An 18,821-nucleotide genomic window follows, 5' to 3' on the forward strand; every position below is an offset into this window, starting at 1 on the left:
ACGGCGGTACACCTCGCGGGAGGTTTATGATTTTACCGTAAACGAACGTGACTCGTTTTGTGTTGGCCACCCCCCCTGGTGTTGGAGCGCGCTTGTGTGTGTGTGTGTGAGATAGAGTTCTCTAATCTTCTCGCTGGTGACTGATTGGCATGGCAGTAGACGGGACGGGAGGGAGGGGATTGTAAGGGTGGGTGTCCTGTTCAGCCCTTGGCCTCGCGAGCGATTATGGAAATGATATGTGGCCGTTCCTCGTCGGGTACAAGCGGGATCATCATACTATCATGCGGGAATATGTGTGAAACGCTGCCAAACTGAGCAGGGGTGGGGGGGCTAGTGGGGTGGGGAATGGGAATGGCTGGTGTTTCGCTTGAGTTTGTTGCTGGCTTAACGAAGTATGACATTTCGCTTCGCGCACGTCGCTCGAGAATATCTCTTTGTGATAGAGCCCGGCTCCCCTGCCGGTTCCAGCTATGCTGTTTTTCGATTTTATTTATTGTGTTGTTGTGCCCTTCAGCACCTCCCAAACCATTCGCCAAAGAATCAGAGAGGATTGGGGGTTTTTTTTTGCAGCATTTTCTAATATTCACACCCGAACACACGTACACGCGCGATTGGCATTCTAATGGCATCATTTCCCGTGGTGACACTCGGGTGAATTGCACACAACAAGGACGAGGTTGATGACTTTCCGATTGAACCATCCTGGCGTCGGACCAAAACGAATGCCCTCTCGCAGGAGAGTGTGTTGTGGAGCTCGGGGTAGCATCAACTCATACGCACGTAATTGATTGATTGGTATTTCACCGTATTCGACATCTAACTGAGCTGTGCGATATGGTTACGTTCCATGGGATTCGGTTTTTTTCTTCTTCATCGTCTAACCATTATTTGGACGGTTTTATGGTTGTCATATGTCAGTGATCGAGGTGTTCGAAGACACCATGTCATGTACCGTTTGTTTCGAGTCGTTGATTAAGCAATGTTTCACGTAGAGAAAATATATGTTTCTGTACGTGTACCGTGTGTTCTTTAAAATGATTTATTGTTGAAGCATCAGCTCTTCATTTCTATCATTCGGGAGCGAGAAACCTTTCCAAAAAAAAAGCAAGGCATCTTGGAAAAATATTGAATCCTACCTCGACGTGATCACTCACCGTGTTCGAGTAGGTTTTCATGTTGAAGAATATCGCCCGACACGGTTCAGTTCCCAAAACAGCGGCAGGAAATGCCGCCCATAGGTTCCCCTATCAGTTCGAACATCGTTGATGATGCTTGCAGTTTTCCGGCGGTGACCCAAATTTGAACCGACCTTTTTCCTTTCAGAGAAACCCACCCTCCCTCTACAAAGCCCTATGGGTGTTGGGTTTGTGCGCGCCCTCATCATCATATCTTTGCCTGGGTGCGAATGATGAAACCGAGGCCGATGATCGTTTCACACTCCCAACTCCCACCGCTGGCTAGAGGGATCTCTTGGTTGGTTCCGGTTGGAATGTTTTTAAAGAAAACAAAACAAAAAAGCGAAGAATCGTATCTCAATCGTCCGTTTTCCTCCAGCAAGCGGTGAAGCGGTGAAACGGACGACCCAACACTTCGTCCTTTCTTCGGGTGGCGTAGCGAAACCGATTCGCCATGGTCTGTAGGCCCCCCCCCCCCCCCCCTCCCCTTCCCCACAATGGCAAGGATAATGGGTGGATGCTTTCGCCAGCCGGTGCTAAGACGTTTGCCGGTGGCACTTTGTTTGTGCGATGTGGGTTGCATGCCGGCTTCGTCGCTATCCAGGAAAGGGTTTGTTTCCCCCCCCCCTTTTTCCTTCTAACTTCGAGAAATAGACATTTGTTCTCGACGCGAGCTTTGCTCTGTTTCTGCCCGATAATCTTACGCCGCTGGACAGGGAGGAATTTATGTCAAAAGATTTTTTTGTTTTTCCTTAGTTCTTTCCCTTGTCGGTGGTTTCAATATGGGCATTTATGGAAAACGTCGCGAGGAAACCCCGGAAACCACAATTTCCGGCGTTGACCCTGCTTTGCGAATGAAACTGTCGAATGAATGGGGAAAAGTGACGGAGTGTGAGGTACGGGGAGAAAATAAAAAGAAAGGTGTGCGCGCGTCCTTTCCGGGCCCGGCAAAGGAAGTTGACCGTTTTCCGTGACTTCCCTTTTTTGCGGCCTCTTCTGAACGGGAAAATGCGTGCGCTGGAAGGTTTTGCATACAAAAGTGGCATACATTTTTCGCGATAAAATTCCTAGCGGGAAAGCCAAGCCGCACCTTAAGGGAAATATTTAAAGTAGGCGAAAAAATCAGGACCTAGAATGGAATGGAATGAAGAATGTGGAATTAGAATTATCAACCTTTTTATCTAAATTTGAATACCTTCTATCTAGCTGAAAAATAAGGGACAAGAAAAAAGAAACATGAAATGCAAACATCCTGGCAGCGGGCCGAAGCAGATTAGAATTTGAAAATTTATAATTTCCCCGCCACAATTTTTTTCCGTTCGTTCACTGTGGGTTTGTTTTGGGTCATTTTGCGGTCTTTGGTTCGTTGTTTTTGGCTTTAAGCTATTTGTTTCTGCGTCAATCACATCAACCCAAAGATAAATATAAACTGCCCACATCTGCACGTGTAAGAAAGCCGAGTCCCATGGAATAAGTTGGATAAGTCTACAAAATTACTGATCGATGGGTGGACGCATCGTCTTTCAATCAAAACCGCAGGCCCCGTCGAGCTATGCAGATAAACCGAACCACACTGGCCGATTCGAACTGTGTGTGTGTTATATATTCAAATCGCTGATTCGATTTGCGTCCCGGGCGGGCTTTAGTGCGGCAATGTTGAAACCCACCAGAAGTCACGCCGTCTCGACGGCTGTTCCACGTACGAGCCAACGCACGGTTTGATATGTGACGCACACAAAGTGGTTGCCGGATGAATCGGAATCCTTTAATGCTTATTTACGACGCACAAATGCCGCTCTTAAGGATTTGTGCGTGACCGATTCGGAGAAATGCCTCCCACCATCGTACCTTTCTTCGGCGCTCCATATATGCCGAGGGACACGTTTAAACCCATCGCCTACGTCTCTTGGCTCACGGCAAACGGCGAACCACTCAAAGGATTCACTTCCGTCGCGCCCACATCAATGATTAAGTCCATCGATAAATCAATGCCGCTGCAGGATTTAACCGCGGGTCGCGATTTGTTGTGCGCCTCGTTTTGTGCATTACTATGTACCGGAGGCTTCTCGAAGCTCGACCTTAACCAGGATGCGGCGGCAGCACAACCGGTTGCTGCTGATTCGATTAATTTTGAATGGATTTAATGAGCATCGTCGCTCGGCCGGGAACGCGATTTCATTAGGAATTAATGTGCTTTCCATTAACGATTGCCGCTTCGCCTCGGGCTCGGGCGCATTTGGGGCTAGTGAAAGGGCTTTTGTGCCTGGGGGGGGCGCTTATCCTTTTGAAAGCGAAAAACGGAACTGATCGAATATCCAACTTCCCTATTGGTAATTCCCCGGGGGTCGGTCGGTTTGGGGACGGAAATCAAACCCTGTTTCGCAATATCTGAAAACATATCAGTGGAGTATAATGGAGGAAAAAAATGGGTGTGTGTAAGAGTAAATAGGCGTCGAATGTATTGGCCACGCTTTTTCCCCCCGCCGGTGGAAATTGGATGATGTGCTGATGATGCCCAATCAGATGGAGCTTTCGGGGGGATGGCAAACGTGCAACAAGAAATAGCGATGAAGAAAAGCGAAACATTCATTCGAACCCGCGCGTTCGTAATGCGTTTCTAATGCGGCGATCCTTTGTGTTTGAAGCTGGCCCAACGTAATGAGTTCCAGTGCGTCCTCCCAGGGGGTGGGATAATGGCCACGGCAGGGCATCGTATTTCCCAAACCATACGCCCGGCTGCCCACGAGCTTCCTGCCGACTTCCTGTTGCGTTGTGTCGGGTGCGTGTTGCTATGACTCACCGAAAGTTCGCCAAAATAGTCACCCCCACACTTTATTGGCGACGAATGACGCCAGATGACCCCGCGTCCCGGGAGCCCCATCCATTTCTTCATCCCCCACCTTTGGGGGGTGGGCCGGAGGATGTATCGATGAAACATAATATCCTGCATCGGTATGCTTCGCCCGGAACCGAAACGAACTGTATAACTATCGTAAGTCTATCTCGATGGCCCACTCCTTCGTCGACACGTGCCCGGTCGGTGGGAAAAATAACGAACATTAATTAATCAAGTGCTTTCCCACCGGGAGGAGGTGGAGGAGGTCCTCATGTGGGGAGGGGAACGAAGTGGAAATAATGATGATTATATTGCTTTTATGCACGGAACGTGTTCGAATCATAATCATCACCGCGTCGTTTTTGGGGGGCGTCCGGGTGGCCGTTTCCCTTTACGGTGATGAACGCGTTTGAATTCATTAGTTTGGTGGGAAATTAATTGGTAGCCAAAAATTAAACAACACACACACCCTAAGGGAGGGTTGTCAAGAACGGATTTGCTGCGGTGATTAGAGCAGCGTTCTATTGGCCAGGAGCTTATCTGATTGCCATTTGTTACCGTTTTGGGAGAAAAAATGTTTTGTTTTATACTCAAAAATAGCCTTATTTCTAATTGTTTACTAAAAGTTCCACCAACCAGCGGTTGGTGAGTGGTCCTTTCTGTGCAGGAATATTGAATTCCGCTACGGATGAGCCATTACCGCTAATCACCGCCATCACTGCCATCTACAAGATAATCAATCTAACTTCTCTATTTGAGCCCTGCCTTGCCGATCACCAAGGGTGAGGGAAAAGTTTAAAAGTTCTCCTGCCCCACTCCACAACCGTTAATACCGTTAATACCACCATCAAAGAAAAGATAGTAATCGGTGGCATTAGAATGCAAGGCAGAGGGGGGGAAAAAGCTAGTGAAAGGAAGGGAGTAGGGAAGCACCCGAACATAATGAAGCACCGTGCATCGCTGCGGGGTACTCGAAACTTAATTTTGCCCCTTAATCCCATCGTGAAGGGGGGATCTCCACCGAACAGGGAGAAGAAGTCCCCCCCTTCTTTGGGTGGGTTTGTGGCGCACGTTACGCTCGATCGTTCTTGGCCGTAATCTTCAAAAGCTTCTGGCTGGCGCCTCAATGGTAGTCAAATTAGAAGCAGCAGGTCTTTCGGGGTCCTGCCGTGGTTCAAGAGGAGAGAGACAATCCGCTCATCTTATCCAAAGATGAAGATGGAGTCTCTGTCGTAGAGTGCCAGGGGTGGGATGAAACGTTCGTGGGGAGGAGGAAAGTGTCAGTGTTCTATCACCCAATCTAAGTCGCAAGCTCTGGCCAGCAAGCAAGCGTAACATTCGCGTTCGCCGGGATTCGTGTGCTGCAGCGCACTTCAGCTCGGGGAGAAGCCTTGGGCGGGCGAAGCATTTTGCCATCTTAAAAAGGATACGATACCCTAGCATCGCACGGGGAGAAATAGGACCGGATTGACTAGCCGCGGGGATATATGAGGAGATATAAATTCTCTCCAGCACAACCCAAGCGTTGGCATTGTCGGCGGGGGGGTGGGCTGGTTGGTGGGCGTGCGGGAACAATTTCGCCTTGTTTTCTCCCCCGTTCTGCAGCCTTCGGCCTCAAGAGCCTCCGAGGGCGATACACCGACGCGTTGTGCCACGACGCTCTCAAATCTTAAGTGCTGGAAAACACACCCTAACGAGCTGCTATTGTTTTAGGAGGAAAGAAAAAAAAACAACACGCAGGGAATCCTTTTCATTATATGCTTTCCCTTTTTTCCGACCGGTTCCTGGATCCAATAATCATTTCCCTCCCGTGTTCGTTCATCCGCGCCATCATCATCATTATCAGCGGAGAGTTCTTGGGGAATGAATAGGCAATCGACGGCAACGGGATCACATTCGTATCCGCACCACAAGTTTCGTCCGTCATTAACATCATTGAGTTGAGTCTTGTGGACGCTTCCTTTCCGAATCCAGGATCTGGGAAGACGGGCATACCGGATTTTCCCCGCCCCGTGGAAACACCAGGAACGGTGCCTATTATCCTTTTGTCCATTCCGGCCCAGAGGCTCGGTTAGTTCCAACGCATTGTCCCACAGCCGAGGGGTTGTGTGTGTGTGTGTGAGTGTGTTTGTGTGAGTTGGGTGCGGCGTTGATCGTTGTCGCATGAAAAATTCCGTCAGGCGTGAGTTTCCCATCGCTCACGGCCCTTCACGCCAGAGGAAAGTCCTTCAACCCAGCGCCGCTTTTCTTCCGCCTCGCCCGGGAACTTGCCATCCGTACGGATTATGTATAAATATTGATGCATACACATCTTCACACCATCCCCTTCCTTGCTCCGTACAAAGAAGCGTCAATCCTTGGGCCTGTGTGAGTGTGTGTGTTTGGAGGTTTCTTTAGCCCCAACATGGAAAGCATTCCACAGCCCGAACGGCGGTAGCAGCTTTTGCTTTCTTGGGCGCATGTGCTGCGGCTAGCAATTTCGCCGGTTCGCACTGCGCAGCCGTGTGTCAACAATGGACCAAAACGAGCAAAAAGCGAGGGTTAGAGCGATATCGCTTCGACCGCTTGTGTGCGACTATTGTTTCGCCCCCGTTCAGTAGCGATACAACGGTGGCTGCTGTCGTGCCGTGCCGGGTTCCGTGACGGGTGTTTTTGCTCCGCAGGGCAAAGTGGGTGCGAGTGGTTTGCAGTTGACAGTTGGAACCGAATTTGTGTGACTTTCGGTTCGCTTTTTCGGGGCGTGAAAATGTCGCCCGATACAATGTCGCTGGGCCGCCTGCGGTCGTAGCAGTTCTTGCGGTAATGGTAGTTTAGTGACATTTTATCAAACCTCAGCCCGCGGGGTGTGGGGTGCCTTAGTGCGGAACAAGTTGTTTCCTTTTTTTTTTGGTCCTGTGGAATGAATGGTTGAAACTCGGATTTTACCGAAGTGAATTGCAAACCAGATTGCAAGTGCTGCGGTACTCGGCAAGGCGAACCGAACATCGGATAGCTCAACTCCGTGGGAGCCGCCAAATTGGCAAGCAAAAAAAGGATCGAACGAAACTATTTTTGCCATATGTCAAACGGGGGTACAATGTAAACAAAACGGTGGTGTAACTTCGTACGACCAGCGGTCCTGGCTTATATTTATCCCAACAACTGGGGGCCCCCCCTTTTTCGCTCTCTGTGTTGTTTTCCGCACTCGCAACAATGTGTTTTTCCCCGTATCGATTCCTTCGCACGGATCACTCACGGAAACGTTGTTTAACGAAAAAGAAAAAGAAATTGTGAAAAGAAACCCATTTTCAATTTATTTTGTATTTTTATTTATGTTTCTTTTTTTCGTTTTTTTTCTTTAACTATGTTGATAAACATTTATCCCCAGGACGCACAACCGCGGTGGAGGGTTGGTGAATGGGTAGAACTTTAACCGTCATCTAACACGCAACGATACGCTTGTGTTCCGGCAGCGTCCCCTTTACGTCAGACGAGTGTTATTTTTTGTTTTAATTTCCCTTTGCCCGTTTATTACGAGCAAGCTTGCACAAACAAAGCCAGCAAAAGCTCGTACACATATTGATTCAAACCTGCGGCAGCCTTCGGCGGAATGATAAGAAAATGGACGAAAATGAGGCGCGGTCAAAGGTGGAAAACTGTTAGGAAAACGCCTCCCGGTGGTTTCCCTGCACACGGACACATGTGCGTGCCACAGTGTACGTGGGGCGGGCTCCTTGGTACAGCTTATTCAAATATAAGATAGTTCCGTTATCTTTGTGGCTTTTTTTGTTGCTCCTTTTTTGTATTTTGGACGAAGTGCCCTTTCGCCCCAAAGAAAAAAGTTGTTGCGTGTCCTGAAACGTTGCTGCAAACCCTTCGCAAGTATGCTCGTTTCGATTTTCCTTTCTTCGCTTCCCTCCGTCGTTTGGCTGACCGGCGGAGGGTTGTGTTTGGTTTCCCCATTTTTCCTGCTCTCCCTTTCCCCACGGTAACAAAATACAACATGGCCCACACTTTCTCAGCATTCTCTCTTTCTCTCTTTCGCTTGCGTAATACGATTGGCGCAACGTTCGTGGGGAGGAGGGTTGTTTTGTAGGGCGAGATGGCGATGGCGATGTTTAGACGCACATTCCCCACGTGAAATCGAAAGTCGGCGTCATCGGCTCGCGTGTGAACAATACGAACGAACGAACGCACGAACCGGGGCCAGGAGAAAAGCAAACAATAATGGAGTAGTAACACACCAACACCACTGCACGCCGGCGGCCATGTGCCAGTCGCACCGTGTCGTGGATCCACTTTGGGGCGGGGAAGCGACACTTTGACGTTGTTGACGGTTCCATTCGCGGGGCGACTCCATCGAAGTCGAAGATGGTGGTGTGCAGTGTGTCCGACCGTTGCCTTGTACACGCATTCATATGCCACAGTCACTGCCACACGAATCTGTGCACTTCTTTTTTTTAAGTATTCGTATTATTTTTAAACCGTGACATTGTTGTTCTAATGAAATGTTTCTTTCTGCTTTTCTCTACTACTTTCATTTACAGCTAGCGGTGCGAATAGGAGTAGCCAGCGGTGAATTTCCTTTTATCGGTATCTCTTTCCGGCATCGTGAAAGAAGGGACTAAGGAGTTCGCGATACGCCATTTGCATGGACGATAATTGTAACTTCGGTCCAGAGAGTGTGCGGGTGTGTTTGTGTCGAACCATCGGCTCGCCGTAAAAGCTCCCACGGAAAAGGGAACGAAGGGATGCCCCGCATCGTGTCGTGGTGTTAGTGATGTAGTAGCAGATTATGTGAACCTGCACTACTACACTACTAGCACCGCCATCGGTACCACGCGCCTCCATCATTGTTAAATCGAGTGTCCGTGTGATCGACTATCAACATCCAAGCAAGCCAGGCTCGGTAGTGTCCTAGCGAAACTGATCGAAGCCATCAGCTCAAGGGTTGGTGTGTTAGTGTAGTGTTTTGCCTCGTCACGACCAGCAGTCGTTCGGCACCGGCCAAGGATAACCTTAATTCTTCCGTCAAACGTACCGATACAACCTGAGGGAGGGGTGCAGGGGTTCTGTTTACACGGTTCTCCCAGAGTGAAGCTTATCTTGTGAATGAAGTCGATTTGGTACGACGCTAAAGTAGGGTTTTACTTATTTCAGCAGGCGCGATAGCAGTGCAGCAGATTGTGGTACATGACCTGTACTTGTGAGTGAGAGTTGGTGAAAGAGTACTACTGAATGCACCGTTCAATTTACGGTGGCAGTGTTTCTGAGTGAGTTATAAAACAAAAAACAAGCAAACGCCACAAACGTCAAAACCGCTCCAAAGCGTCGCTAGCGGAGCAATTGTCTGCTACTAAATGCGACCGTACAATGGTCGTAGTGTAGTGTGGTCTTTACGAGTCTGTTCAATTTGAGTGTACGGAGCGTGTTTCAAGCCGCTAGCAAAAATCAAGCAATCGTAGCAGCCGGAATCAATTGGCGAATAGAAACGATCGCAGGAATCTGTGGTTTTTCAACATACCCGTGGGAAGCACCTGGAAGGACGAGAATCGTACGGTCGAGAGTAACTTCGGCCAGGAGGGCAGTGGTCAGCCGTACCCAGTGACGACACCCGTGACGCCATGATGAATCCGAACCATTCCGGTGCGTCGCGGCGACCGTACTCGCGCGGTGCGGTCCCCCGCAACCGCTCCCGGATGCCCTTCTCGCCCCATCCGCACCATTCCAACCGGAACCATGGCGGCCACAACCAGTCCTGGTACAACAAGGACATGGAGAACAGCTTTAACTATGGGTAAGTGGTTTCGTTGTCCAGGGTCGTCCGCTTAACCCGTTTCTTCGGTAGTTAGGATTAGTACCGCCTCGGGTTTTCGGCATTGACACGTACCGCGCCAACACGAAGGAAGCAACGTACCCCGAACTAGCTCCGAATGGATCCCTGACTAGTGCACACCGGTGGTCGTTGTGGAATGTCGTGCGTGCCGGTTGCTGTGCATGCAAGGTTCCACCTCTCCAGTTCTTAGTTGGGCAGGAAATCGACCGCGGCACAGGCTATACATGCATCTAACCAGGGATTTAGGGTCTAGTGTCGATAGCGCAAGTAACCTAGCGACGCCAACAAGGGAAACGGTATCATCAGGTGTTGCACTATTGCGGATCCTTCACACAAACGGGCCACTGTCTCACGCCATCGGTCCGCAAACCCTTTCTTCTCGCATGGTAATACAGTAATGTGCCACTTTAATGTCACACGGGCAGATTGAGATTTAGCTTCTTGTTTTTTTTTGCTATAACCAACTCATCGGTAGCATTGGTTTAACTAATACTCGTTACTGTTGCGAAGCACCACAATTGTGTTTCATGTTTCTTTCCATTAGAGCTAGTTAACATATTCAATAAATCCTCTTGTGTATATCCTACTTTATGCGATTATGTATGTTACCGACCGAGCTTTCCTGGGTTTATGCAGTTGACAAATATCTGCCATTTGCTGAATGCATGTATTTGTTCCTTATCTTTGTGTTCCATTCCTGACAAAGCACTATCCTCTTCTGCATCAACAGTGTTCGTTCGAAGGTGAACAGTGTATATATCCCATTAGTTCTACACGCTCGATACCGTTTTCCTTCTTCGGCGGGTGACATTTGCAATCGACTCGTGCAAAAGAAGTGGAACGTTCCGGTGCCGCATAAACGAATCGATTGCACATTCACCAAAAAGGGAAGGTTTTCGCTAAACCTCCCACGATTAGGGTTCCTTAGTTTGGTAAAAGTGTATTATCAAAAAAAAAAAAAAAACAACTCTTCATACCCGCAACTGTCCTACCCCCACATTTTGCAATACGTGTTTGTTTTTCTCGAAGAAAATCACTATGTAATCCATACGATGAATACTATTGTTACTGTTACTCTACTACTACTACTACTACTACTATTATTATTCCTAATACTACTACTGCTACTACTGCAACGTATAGTTCTTTTACTCGTTACTTACTGTAATTGCTGCTAGTTATTATAGTGATGGATATTATCTTGGCATTATGTTTTCATTATGTTTTCTTAGTTGGGTTTGTTCGATTGCAATGCAATGCCTCTTTCTTTATCGATACCGGCGATGCACCGATGTACAATTATTCGACATCCCCAAATGTCTTATACCATGTTCTTTGTTACTGAACAAAGTTTATAAGTGTTTTTTCTTATGCTCTTCCACTAACTGATTATCCGGTGCTTGGTTGTTTTTTTGTTCATAGCTCGTACTTATTTTTCGACCTTTTGTTTCCCGTTGGCAGTAACGAAAGCTGCCCGGAATTGAAAATCAAGTTAAAATTATTGAAAATATATATCGCATATAATTTTTCTTGCTTTTTTATAAACTTGGTTGGTTGCAGACCCCATTGATTTGTCAATTCATTAAGTTATTTTGTTCTGTTAACTTACCAAACATCACTATATGAGCATCCCACGTACAATGCAGCACGTGCCGTTTTTTGTTAATAATTTTACCTAGTGAATGAACGAAATATCCTACGATATACCCCGGACCGTTCGTTGCCACTCGCTCTAGTTGTGTTAAGAAATTTTAATTTCGTAGATTTCCTCAGTTGGCTGGACCGATGAATGTTGGTGTACCGAGAGTGACAGTAATACGTTGCATTTTCAACTAGTTTACCATGCTGTAAAATTGCCGAATTCGTACCGTTTAAGAACCATCGGGTGAAGGGCAGCGCTCAGTACCCGCGAGCAGCTTGCACCGAGCCTTAATTGCTTCAGAGTCACGGCTAAAGGAACACGCTGGCTCGGCACACCCCAGATCTTAACCGGGGAACCCATCTCAAGGGGAAAAAGGGACATTCTCGTTGGTTCGTTCTGTTAAGATAATTCCTTCCTAACTGTTGCAGCAGGGTGACTATGCCTGGCGAAATGTATGGATAGTGTGGTTGAAGAGTGTGCCATTTGTGATATAAATTCCGTTCTCTGTTGCACATCCCTGCTCTAGAGGCTTTCCGTTTCTAACTATAGCAATTTTCTATTTTCTTAAACTTTATTTCGCCCAACATGCAAGCAAGAATAGTTCTAATACGTTACCCTTATTCTACACAATAACGGTGTACCTGGTATTTGTTGTGCTCGTTTGTTTCATCTAGCATAAGTTTTGGTTTATTGTTTCATGCTGTACCGGGGGGGGAAATGGGGTTTAAGCTAAGGTTAAATCAGGCGCCTGCTACCCACGAAAACCATAGTGCTACCCACCGTAATATATACAAACGAATACACACACACACACACACACATACACGAAAACTCTCAGTAACCATTTTGTTTAGAGTTGGCACTTGGTGTTCTTTACTGGTGATCCTATGAAAATCATTTACTGTGCACTTTTTATGAACGTTAACAGTTTATGCAAGTTGTGTTAGTAGTCTCTTCTGTTCGGAAGAGTTTATTTCCCATTATTTTTTGCAACAAACCTTTTTTTAAAATCGGTAATATGGTTTTGGACATTCACTTACCTTCCATATTCCCTTGTTTAGTTATTTATGAAAGGATTCAGTAAAATATTAAGCCTCTTGCGTTTTATCTCAATTTAAGGTTAGCCCTCAAATTAATATTTCTTGCAATGGTTGAAAATTCTGTTGATCATTGTTTTATTTATTAAAATTGACTTTAGAATATTTATGTATTTTGTACCTCAAGCCAACCACTATAACCTTCCGTGATGCAGCATCCGAAACACTGAACCAAAAGAAAAATACTGAAACATACAGCAGCCGGTTGACTTTATACTTTCTAGTTTTTCGTTTCACTTTCTTCCACTGTATTCCTCTCTTTCTCTATCTCTCTATCTCTCGGTCTGTCTCTACAACTCCACTTTTCTCTCACATGTTCATGTGCAAGCGATTTTATGTACTTTTATATCACAAATAGCTTTTCTTTTTTGATTAATATACTTTACCGCGATCGCACCGGAGGAACGCGCTGTGAGTTCTCGGTGCGAAGGCCAACTTCTTCAACACGTAGAGCAGTGCAGATGTACCGTTGCGTTTTCTGAGTATAATACTGATATGCATATATTATGAACATACCGATACCGAAACTACATAAGCTTACTGTAATTGTAATTGTAAACTATTTCATTTTAATTAATACATAATTGTTTTTGATTTTTTCTTCCGCATGCTTTTTGTCCTTTGTGGTAAATTTATTGCAAATATCTGAACTGAACTGAAAACTGATCTGATATACAAAACGATATACAACCCAATCACCAACACCTGTACCAATCTTCTGTACAACAACAAAACAAACAAAAAATCTACACACTGTATCAACAACAACTTTCTGCTCCTATCCATCCAAACCTGTCCCCGTATCCTCATGCATTCATCTCTATTCCTTCCCCCGCTCAAATCAACCGTATTTCCAATTTGGCAATTGGACCCTCACCATTTCATTTATGCGCTCCTTTTTCGTAAAATGATAAAAAAAAATCTGGTTTCCGGGTACTGTTATCCAAAATTAATTCTTTCTGTCATTGCTGCAACCTGTTCACCGTGTTCTCGGTGTATTTTTTTTCTCCTAAAAATAAATACTACTGTTCGTTACGTTACCTTTCAAATATATTGCATCGAATTGTGTGCGTTCCCGTAATTATCTACTGCTGCTCCTGTATAATCTCACCCACACCCCTTGATCATTGTGCTTTTGCTACGTTACTACTACTGTTACTATTATTACTACTTACTGTATTGCCACCCCATTGTAATGGCTATCGTTGTTTCGATCGATTAATCACCATCACTTGCTATCATCGCAATATTTTGTGCACTTGTGGGTGGATTTAATTTTTGTTTTTGAATTGACCAATCACCAATTCCCTCCCCACAACCCCTATGGGCATCGAATTTCCCGCATTGGCGCACCACATCGTCATCGGTTTTGACCTGCCTCTCTCACATACGTCAAAACTCATCCTAACTCACCCCACCCGCCCCACCCAATAACGCAGTGACAATAACAGTGCCAGTAGCCCCAAAGAATCCTTCACATACTCCTCCAAGTCCCCGCCGGTGCAGTTGCATTCCCCTCCCATCACGGGCCGGCCCCCCACGGCGGCGGCTGCCATACTAATGCCTTACGGTGCTGCAGACGACGGTAGTATTAATAATAGATCTCAACAAATTCTTAGAGCTGGCCCCAGTCACATTGACCGCCACCGGATCAATATGGGCAATGGGATGCAGGACCGCAACCGGCATACGATGAGCGCGTCCTCGATCGATCGCCATTCGGTGAGTAGGCCAGCGTAGAGCTTGCCTTTCCATCCTTTTCCCTTTTGGTTTGGTTAACTGAGCTGCGAACTATCTCCCGTTTTAGAACCATTTCGACGGACCGTCCAACTCGGCGCGCGGATCGGAGCTGCACGGGGACTCGCGTTCCTCCGTCCTGTCGCTGGATTCGATGCGCAACAGTCGCGACAATGGGAATCGGGACCGGTTCAGCCCTCAGTATCACCCAGGCAACGGCAACAACGGTGGCGGCGCCGGTGGAGGTAACGGCAACGGGCTTTCCGGTGGGTCATCGCAGACGCCATCGCCACCGTTCTGTCCCGTCGACGGTGGAGGCGTCGGAAACGGTGTGATGAAGTCGGACAGCCCGTCCCGGAAGCGACGCCGTGTGTCGTCCCGGCTGCCGAGTCAGTCTCCGCCTGCCACCATCTGGGAGCACCGTCGGTCACCACGGAATGGTGGGGGAGGGGGTGGAGGAGGTGGCGGTATGATGATGCTGATGGGTGCGAATGGAGGCAACGGCAATGGTGGTGGTGGTGGCGGCAACATGGGAGGCGGTAATGGAGGCGGTTTGGGAAATCATCCCATGAACGGACACCACAATCTGTCCCATCAGCAACAACACCAGCAACAACAGCAGCAGCAAATGCAGCAACCACAGTCATCGCAGGGTTCTCAGCAGCAGGTTCAGTTGCTCCATCGGGACCATCCGCAGCATCATCCACATCATCAACCCCATCACCATCACCACCATGGTCAGCAGCAACAGCAGCAGCAGCAGCAGCAACAACAGCAGCAGCAGCAACAACAACACCATCACGCAAATGGCGGTGGAGGCCATCTCCATTCGAGTGCGGGTGGTAGTGGGATTGCGGCCGCTGTCATGTCTCAGCTGCAATCGCACGCACACCATCCCCAGGGAAGCCCTCCGATACGGCGCCCGCGGTATCATCGTGATCAGCAGCAGCAGCAACAACAGCAGCAGCAGCAGCCTCAACAGCAGCGTCCCTGGGAGTCGTTGACGCAGGTGTTCCAGCAACCATCGGCCGCCCAGGCGCAGCACCAGCACGCCGCCTCGTCGCTGATGGTGGACATCAACCAGGTGCCGGTCAGTCTGCCGCTTGGCCATCACCACGAGCAACTGTGGACGTACTCGGCGGGGCCGCACATTTCCATCTGCTCGGGCCATCCGGCCGCACCGCATCTACCGCCGTGTCAGGTACGGTGGCTGAAATGCCAACTAAAAACATCACTCTAGATACGCACCCTTCGATACTTGATTCGGTTATCCCTTCGATTAAAAATAATTAATTCTTCAATTTGTTAAGCATTGACACATACTGAAGAGGAATTCCGACTATATAGATATAGATTCTTTGTAATAATTATGCTGCGAAACAAAAGAACGAATTTCCCCTCCACGTACACAAAGGGAACAAGTCTATGATCGTAGACGATCGTTACGCAAAAAAAAAAGAAGAACAAACAGGTCCTCAGCTGGCCAACGTTTCTCTTTGTTGATGAAAACAGTTTGGGGAAGTATAAGGAAATAGTAAAATTGACCGAAAGACACAAACAATAACCTTGTTGGATGAAATGAACTAGTAGTCCTGTATTATTCATCCACTTTCACAAGAGTCAATGTTTTTTCACTTATTCGGTGACCTACTCGTTGACCTGACAAGTATCCTTATACCATGATGGGACGCCATGGGTCATAACGTCTGGAACCAAGAAGGCTTGCCTTCATCGTAGTGGAAACGTTTATTTACTGTCGTGAATCAACGACAAACAAGAAATAACATAAAGTTGTTTTTCGTTTTTCACAGGTGCATGGGGTCTACTCGCAACCGTTTGCGCAAACGTGTAGCATCGGAGGACATTTTGGTGGCTTCGCGTCGACAGCTGGTCCTGCTCTGGCCGTGCCACATCCGCAGCCACACCAGGCACACTACCAGCATCCGCATCTGTCGCAACAGGTACGGTAGCACCATAACGAACAGTAGGGGCACGATCTTTGCAATGGAGTTCCGTGCTCTTCACGAAAGAATTCCCTAAACTGCGGTTTATGTTATCGTAAAAATGTGTCTTTACCGTTTGCTAGCGTACCGATGGACTAACGTTGGATGGTTTGGAACATGCTGGCGCATCGCCGCTGCACATTTCCCCCCTGACGACCCACGCGCACCATCTGCACTCGTCGCCGATGACGCAGCTGACCGCGGCTGCCCAACCGATCTACATCTCCACCGAGGTAAGTGCCGTGGGGGCCGAGGTGCCACGTACGGGAGCAGCCGCCGCCGGTACACTGATCCCACTGCTCGCGAACGTCCTGCAGGGTCGCAACAGCCAGTTCGAGCTACTGCACCGGACGGCTCGTCGGGCGATCACGGCCGCGCCCCGGCGCAACTTTGCCCGCTTCCACTGGCCGGCTCCGCCTCCACCGCCACCACCGCCACCGCCACCGGCCCACCACCACCATCATCATCATCCGGCTCAGCACCCGGCGCACCATCGGGCTCCACCGGCCTTGACGCATCCGCAGCCGCTCGGACCGCAGCCGGCCCACGTCATGGCCACCACGCTGTCGGCCACCACATCCGCCTACTCGGGCATTCTGCTGAACTTCCTGTAAGTATTGGCGCGTCCGACGCCTAGTGGACCCGCGTACCCAACCCGTTCCGATCGCCGGGGGGGCAAATGGCGAACGCTAATAAAAATCAGACCCGTCCGGTGCCCTTTCAGAGCGATGTTCCCGCTGTCTACCTACGGCCAACCGGAGCTCAGCTCGCCGGACTCGAACGAAACGGAAAACTACGAAGCGCTGCTCAGCCTTGCCGAGCGGCTTGGCGAGGCTAAACCGCGCGGACTGGCCCGGCCGGAGATCGACCAGCTGCCGAGCTACAAGTTCAATGCAGAGACGCATACCGGTAAGTCCTATCGCCAGTCGCCCGACCACTTACACGTGTGGTACTTACTTTTCCCCTCCATTGCAGGTGATCAAACGTCGTGTGTGGTTTGCATGTGCGACTTTGAGGCTCGTCAGATCCTGCGCGTTTTGCCGTGCTCGCACGAATTCCACGCTAAATGCGTGGACAAATGGCTGCGGGTAAGTATGCTCGAAACGATACGAGTTGCCCCCTTTCATCTAACAACCATGGGAGACGGAGATGCTCATCTCGTAGTGCCCGGCGAAGAAGGCATCTATACGTCGAGTTAAACTTCAAAACTAAACACGCTTCACATTGTGTTCGCCCAGTTTTTCCCCGTTTACCAATTACTAACCATTTATTTTTCTTTCACTCTCGCTCCAAATTTTAGTCCAATCGCACGTGTCCTATTTGTCGCGGTAACGCATCCGAGTACTTTGAAAGCAGCGAGGAGCAGTAAGAATAATTTCGTTTGCGAATGTGAGAAGTGCGCAATTGTTGCGAAACGCATGGAACTCTTCGTCCACCTCAGGATTCTCGGTGGTGTGGTCCAGCAACTATGCGGAACGTGCAGAATGCGGGTGCGGCTTGGAGTGTGGAGTGGAACATCGGCCACAGCGGGATACACAGTCCTGTGAGAAATGTTTATTCTGTTGCTTATGGCAAAACTTCTATCAAATCTAAAGCTTATTAAAGGCTTTTCCTGGACGGGCTTGTGTCATGGTTCACGTTTCCACAATGTATACGTTTCTTCTTTCCTTTGCACAACACGGAGCGCCCCAATGTTAGATAGTTACCTCAGGTGGCCATAGAGCTGATTTGACCCTACGGCTACGGGATATCACTCCGATTATAACCACCTTCATTTGCCGCGACATTATCAATATTTTCGGTGCAATCTAACTAATGCAGATCACTCAAGTGTTGTCTCGCTTTATAGAGAGGTTAGAGATTTAATCAAAATAACAGTTGATTTAAGCATGTTGGTATTTAGATAATTCCGTATCCTTCATGTAACTTCCGACGAGGGTAGAAGCGTATCGCTATGCGTCAGTTTGGAGAAAAATCACCTCTACCACATCCACTATAAAACCAAAAAAAAAAAACAGAAATACAATATGTGTAACCCACGACTGCAACAAATTAGAAACAAAAAAAAGAAACAAAAAGAAACGATAGAAATGAAATGCTAGAAGCTAGTACTTTCGCAACCACCCAAGAGCAATAACTTGAAAACAACAAACACAGCAACCAGCTCAGTCTACGTATACAAAAAACGGTGTTTTCATAGGACCTAGGCATATATAAAAAAAAATGAAATAAACCAACCGGGCAGGAATTCGATAAGTTCATCCCAAAAGTATGCATAGTATGATGGGAGGCTAACATACATACGGCATCAATTTGATTCAACATTGACGCTGTAACCATATCCGCAGTGTTTGCGTAAAGATCGCTAAAGTTTAAGGTTTATCAGAAAACTGTAGTGAAACTCCATTTTAAATGATAGCAACTTTCATCGATTAGTAACGTTCAATCATGTTGGTTGCACTGGACCAAAAGTGTCTCAACGCCATTAATTCATACACGAGATAAAGTGTTCCTGT

The 18,821-nt window shown here is 47.9% G+C and overlaps 1 protein-coding gene across 7 annotated transcripts in view; it reads left to right on the forward strand.

Annotated features, from left to right (window-relative positions):
- LOC131260055 (neurogenic protein mastermind-like) overlaps positions 1-18,587 on the forward strand; it is a 52,957-nt gene extending 34,370 nt beyond the window's left edge. The window contains exons 2-10 of one of the 7 annotated variants that reach the window (XM_058261713.1): positions 8,538-8,583; positions 9,154-9,787; positions 14,005-14,287; positions 14,373-15,503; positions 16,114-16,263; positions 16,389-16,915; positions 17,009-17,214; positions 17,281-17,393; positions 17,606-18,587. In XM_058261713.1, coding sequence (XP_058117696.1) covers positions 9,615-9,787; positions 14,005-14,287; positions 14,373-15,503; positions 16,114-16,263; positions 16,389-16,915; positions 17,009-17,214; positions 17,281-17,393; positions 17,606-17,674 — 2,652 coding nt within the window. In that variant the 5' untranslated portion in view covers positions 8,538-8,583; positions 9,154-9,614 and the 3' untranslated portion in view covers positions 17,675-18,587. Of the gene's footprint in view, positions 1-8,537; positions 8,584-9,150; positions 9,788-14,004; positions 14,288-14,372; positions 15,504-16,113; positions 16,264-16,388; positions 16,916-17,008; positions 17,215-17,280; positions 17,394-17,605 lie in introns of all 7 variants that reach the window. The other 6 variants (XM_058261716.1, XM_058261711.1, XM_058261714.1 and 3 more) reach the window with 6 other exon arrangements.
- Positions 18,588-18,821: the final 234 nt, after the last annotated feature.

Source organism: Anopheles coustani, chromosome 3 (genome assembly GCF_943734705.1).
Source record: "Anopheles coustani chromosome 3, idAnoCousDA_361_x.2, whole genome shotgun sequence".
In the NCBI taxonomy this organism is placed as follows: domain Eukaryota; kingdom Metazoa; phylum Arthropoda; class Insecta; order Diptera; family Culicidae; genus Anopheles; species Anopheles coustani.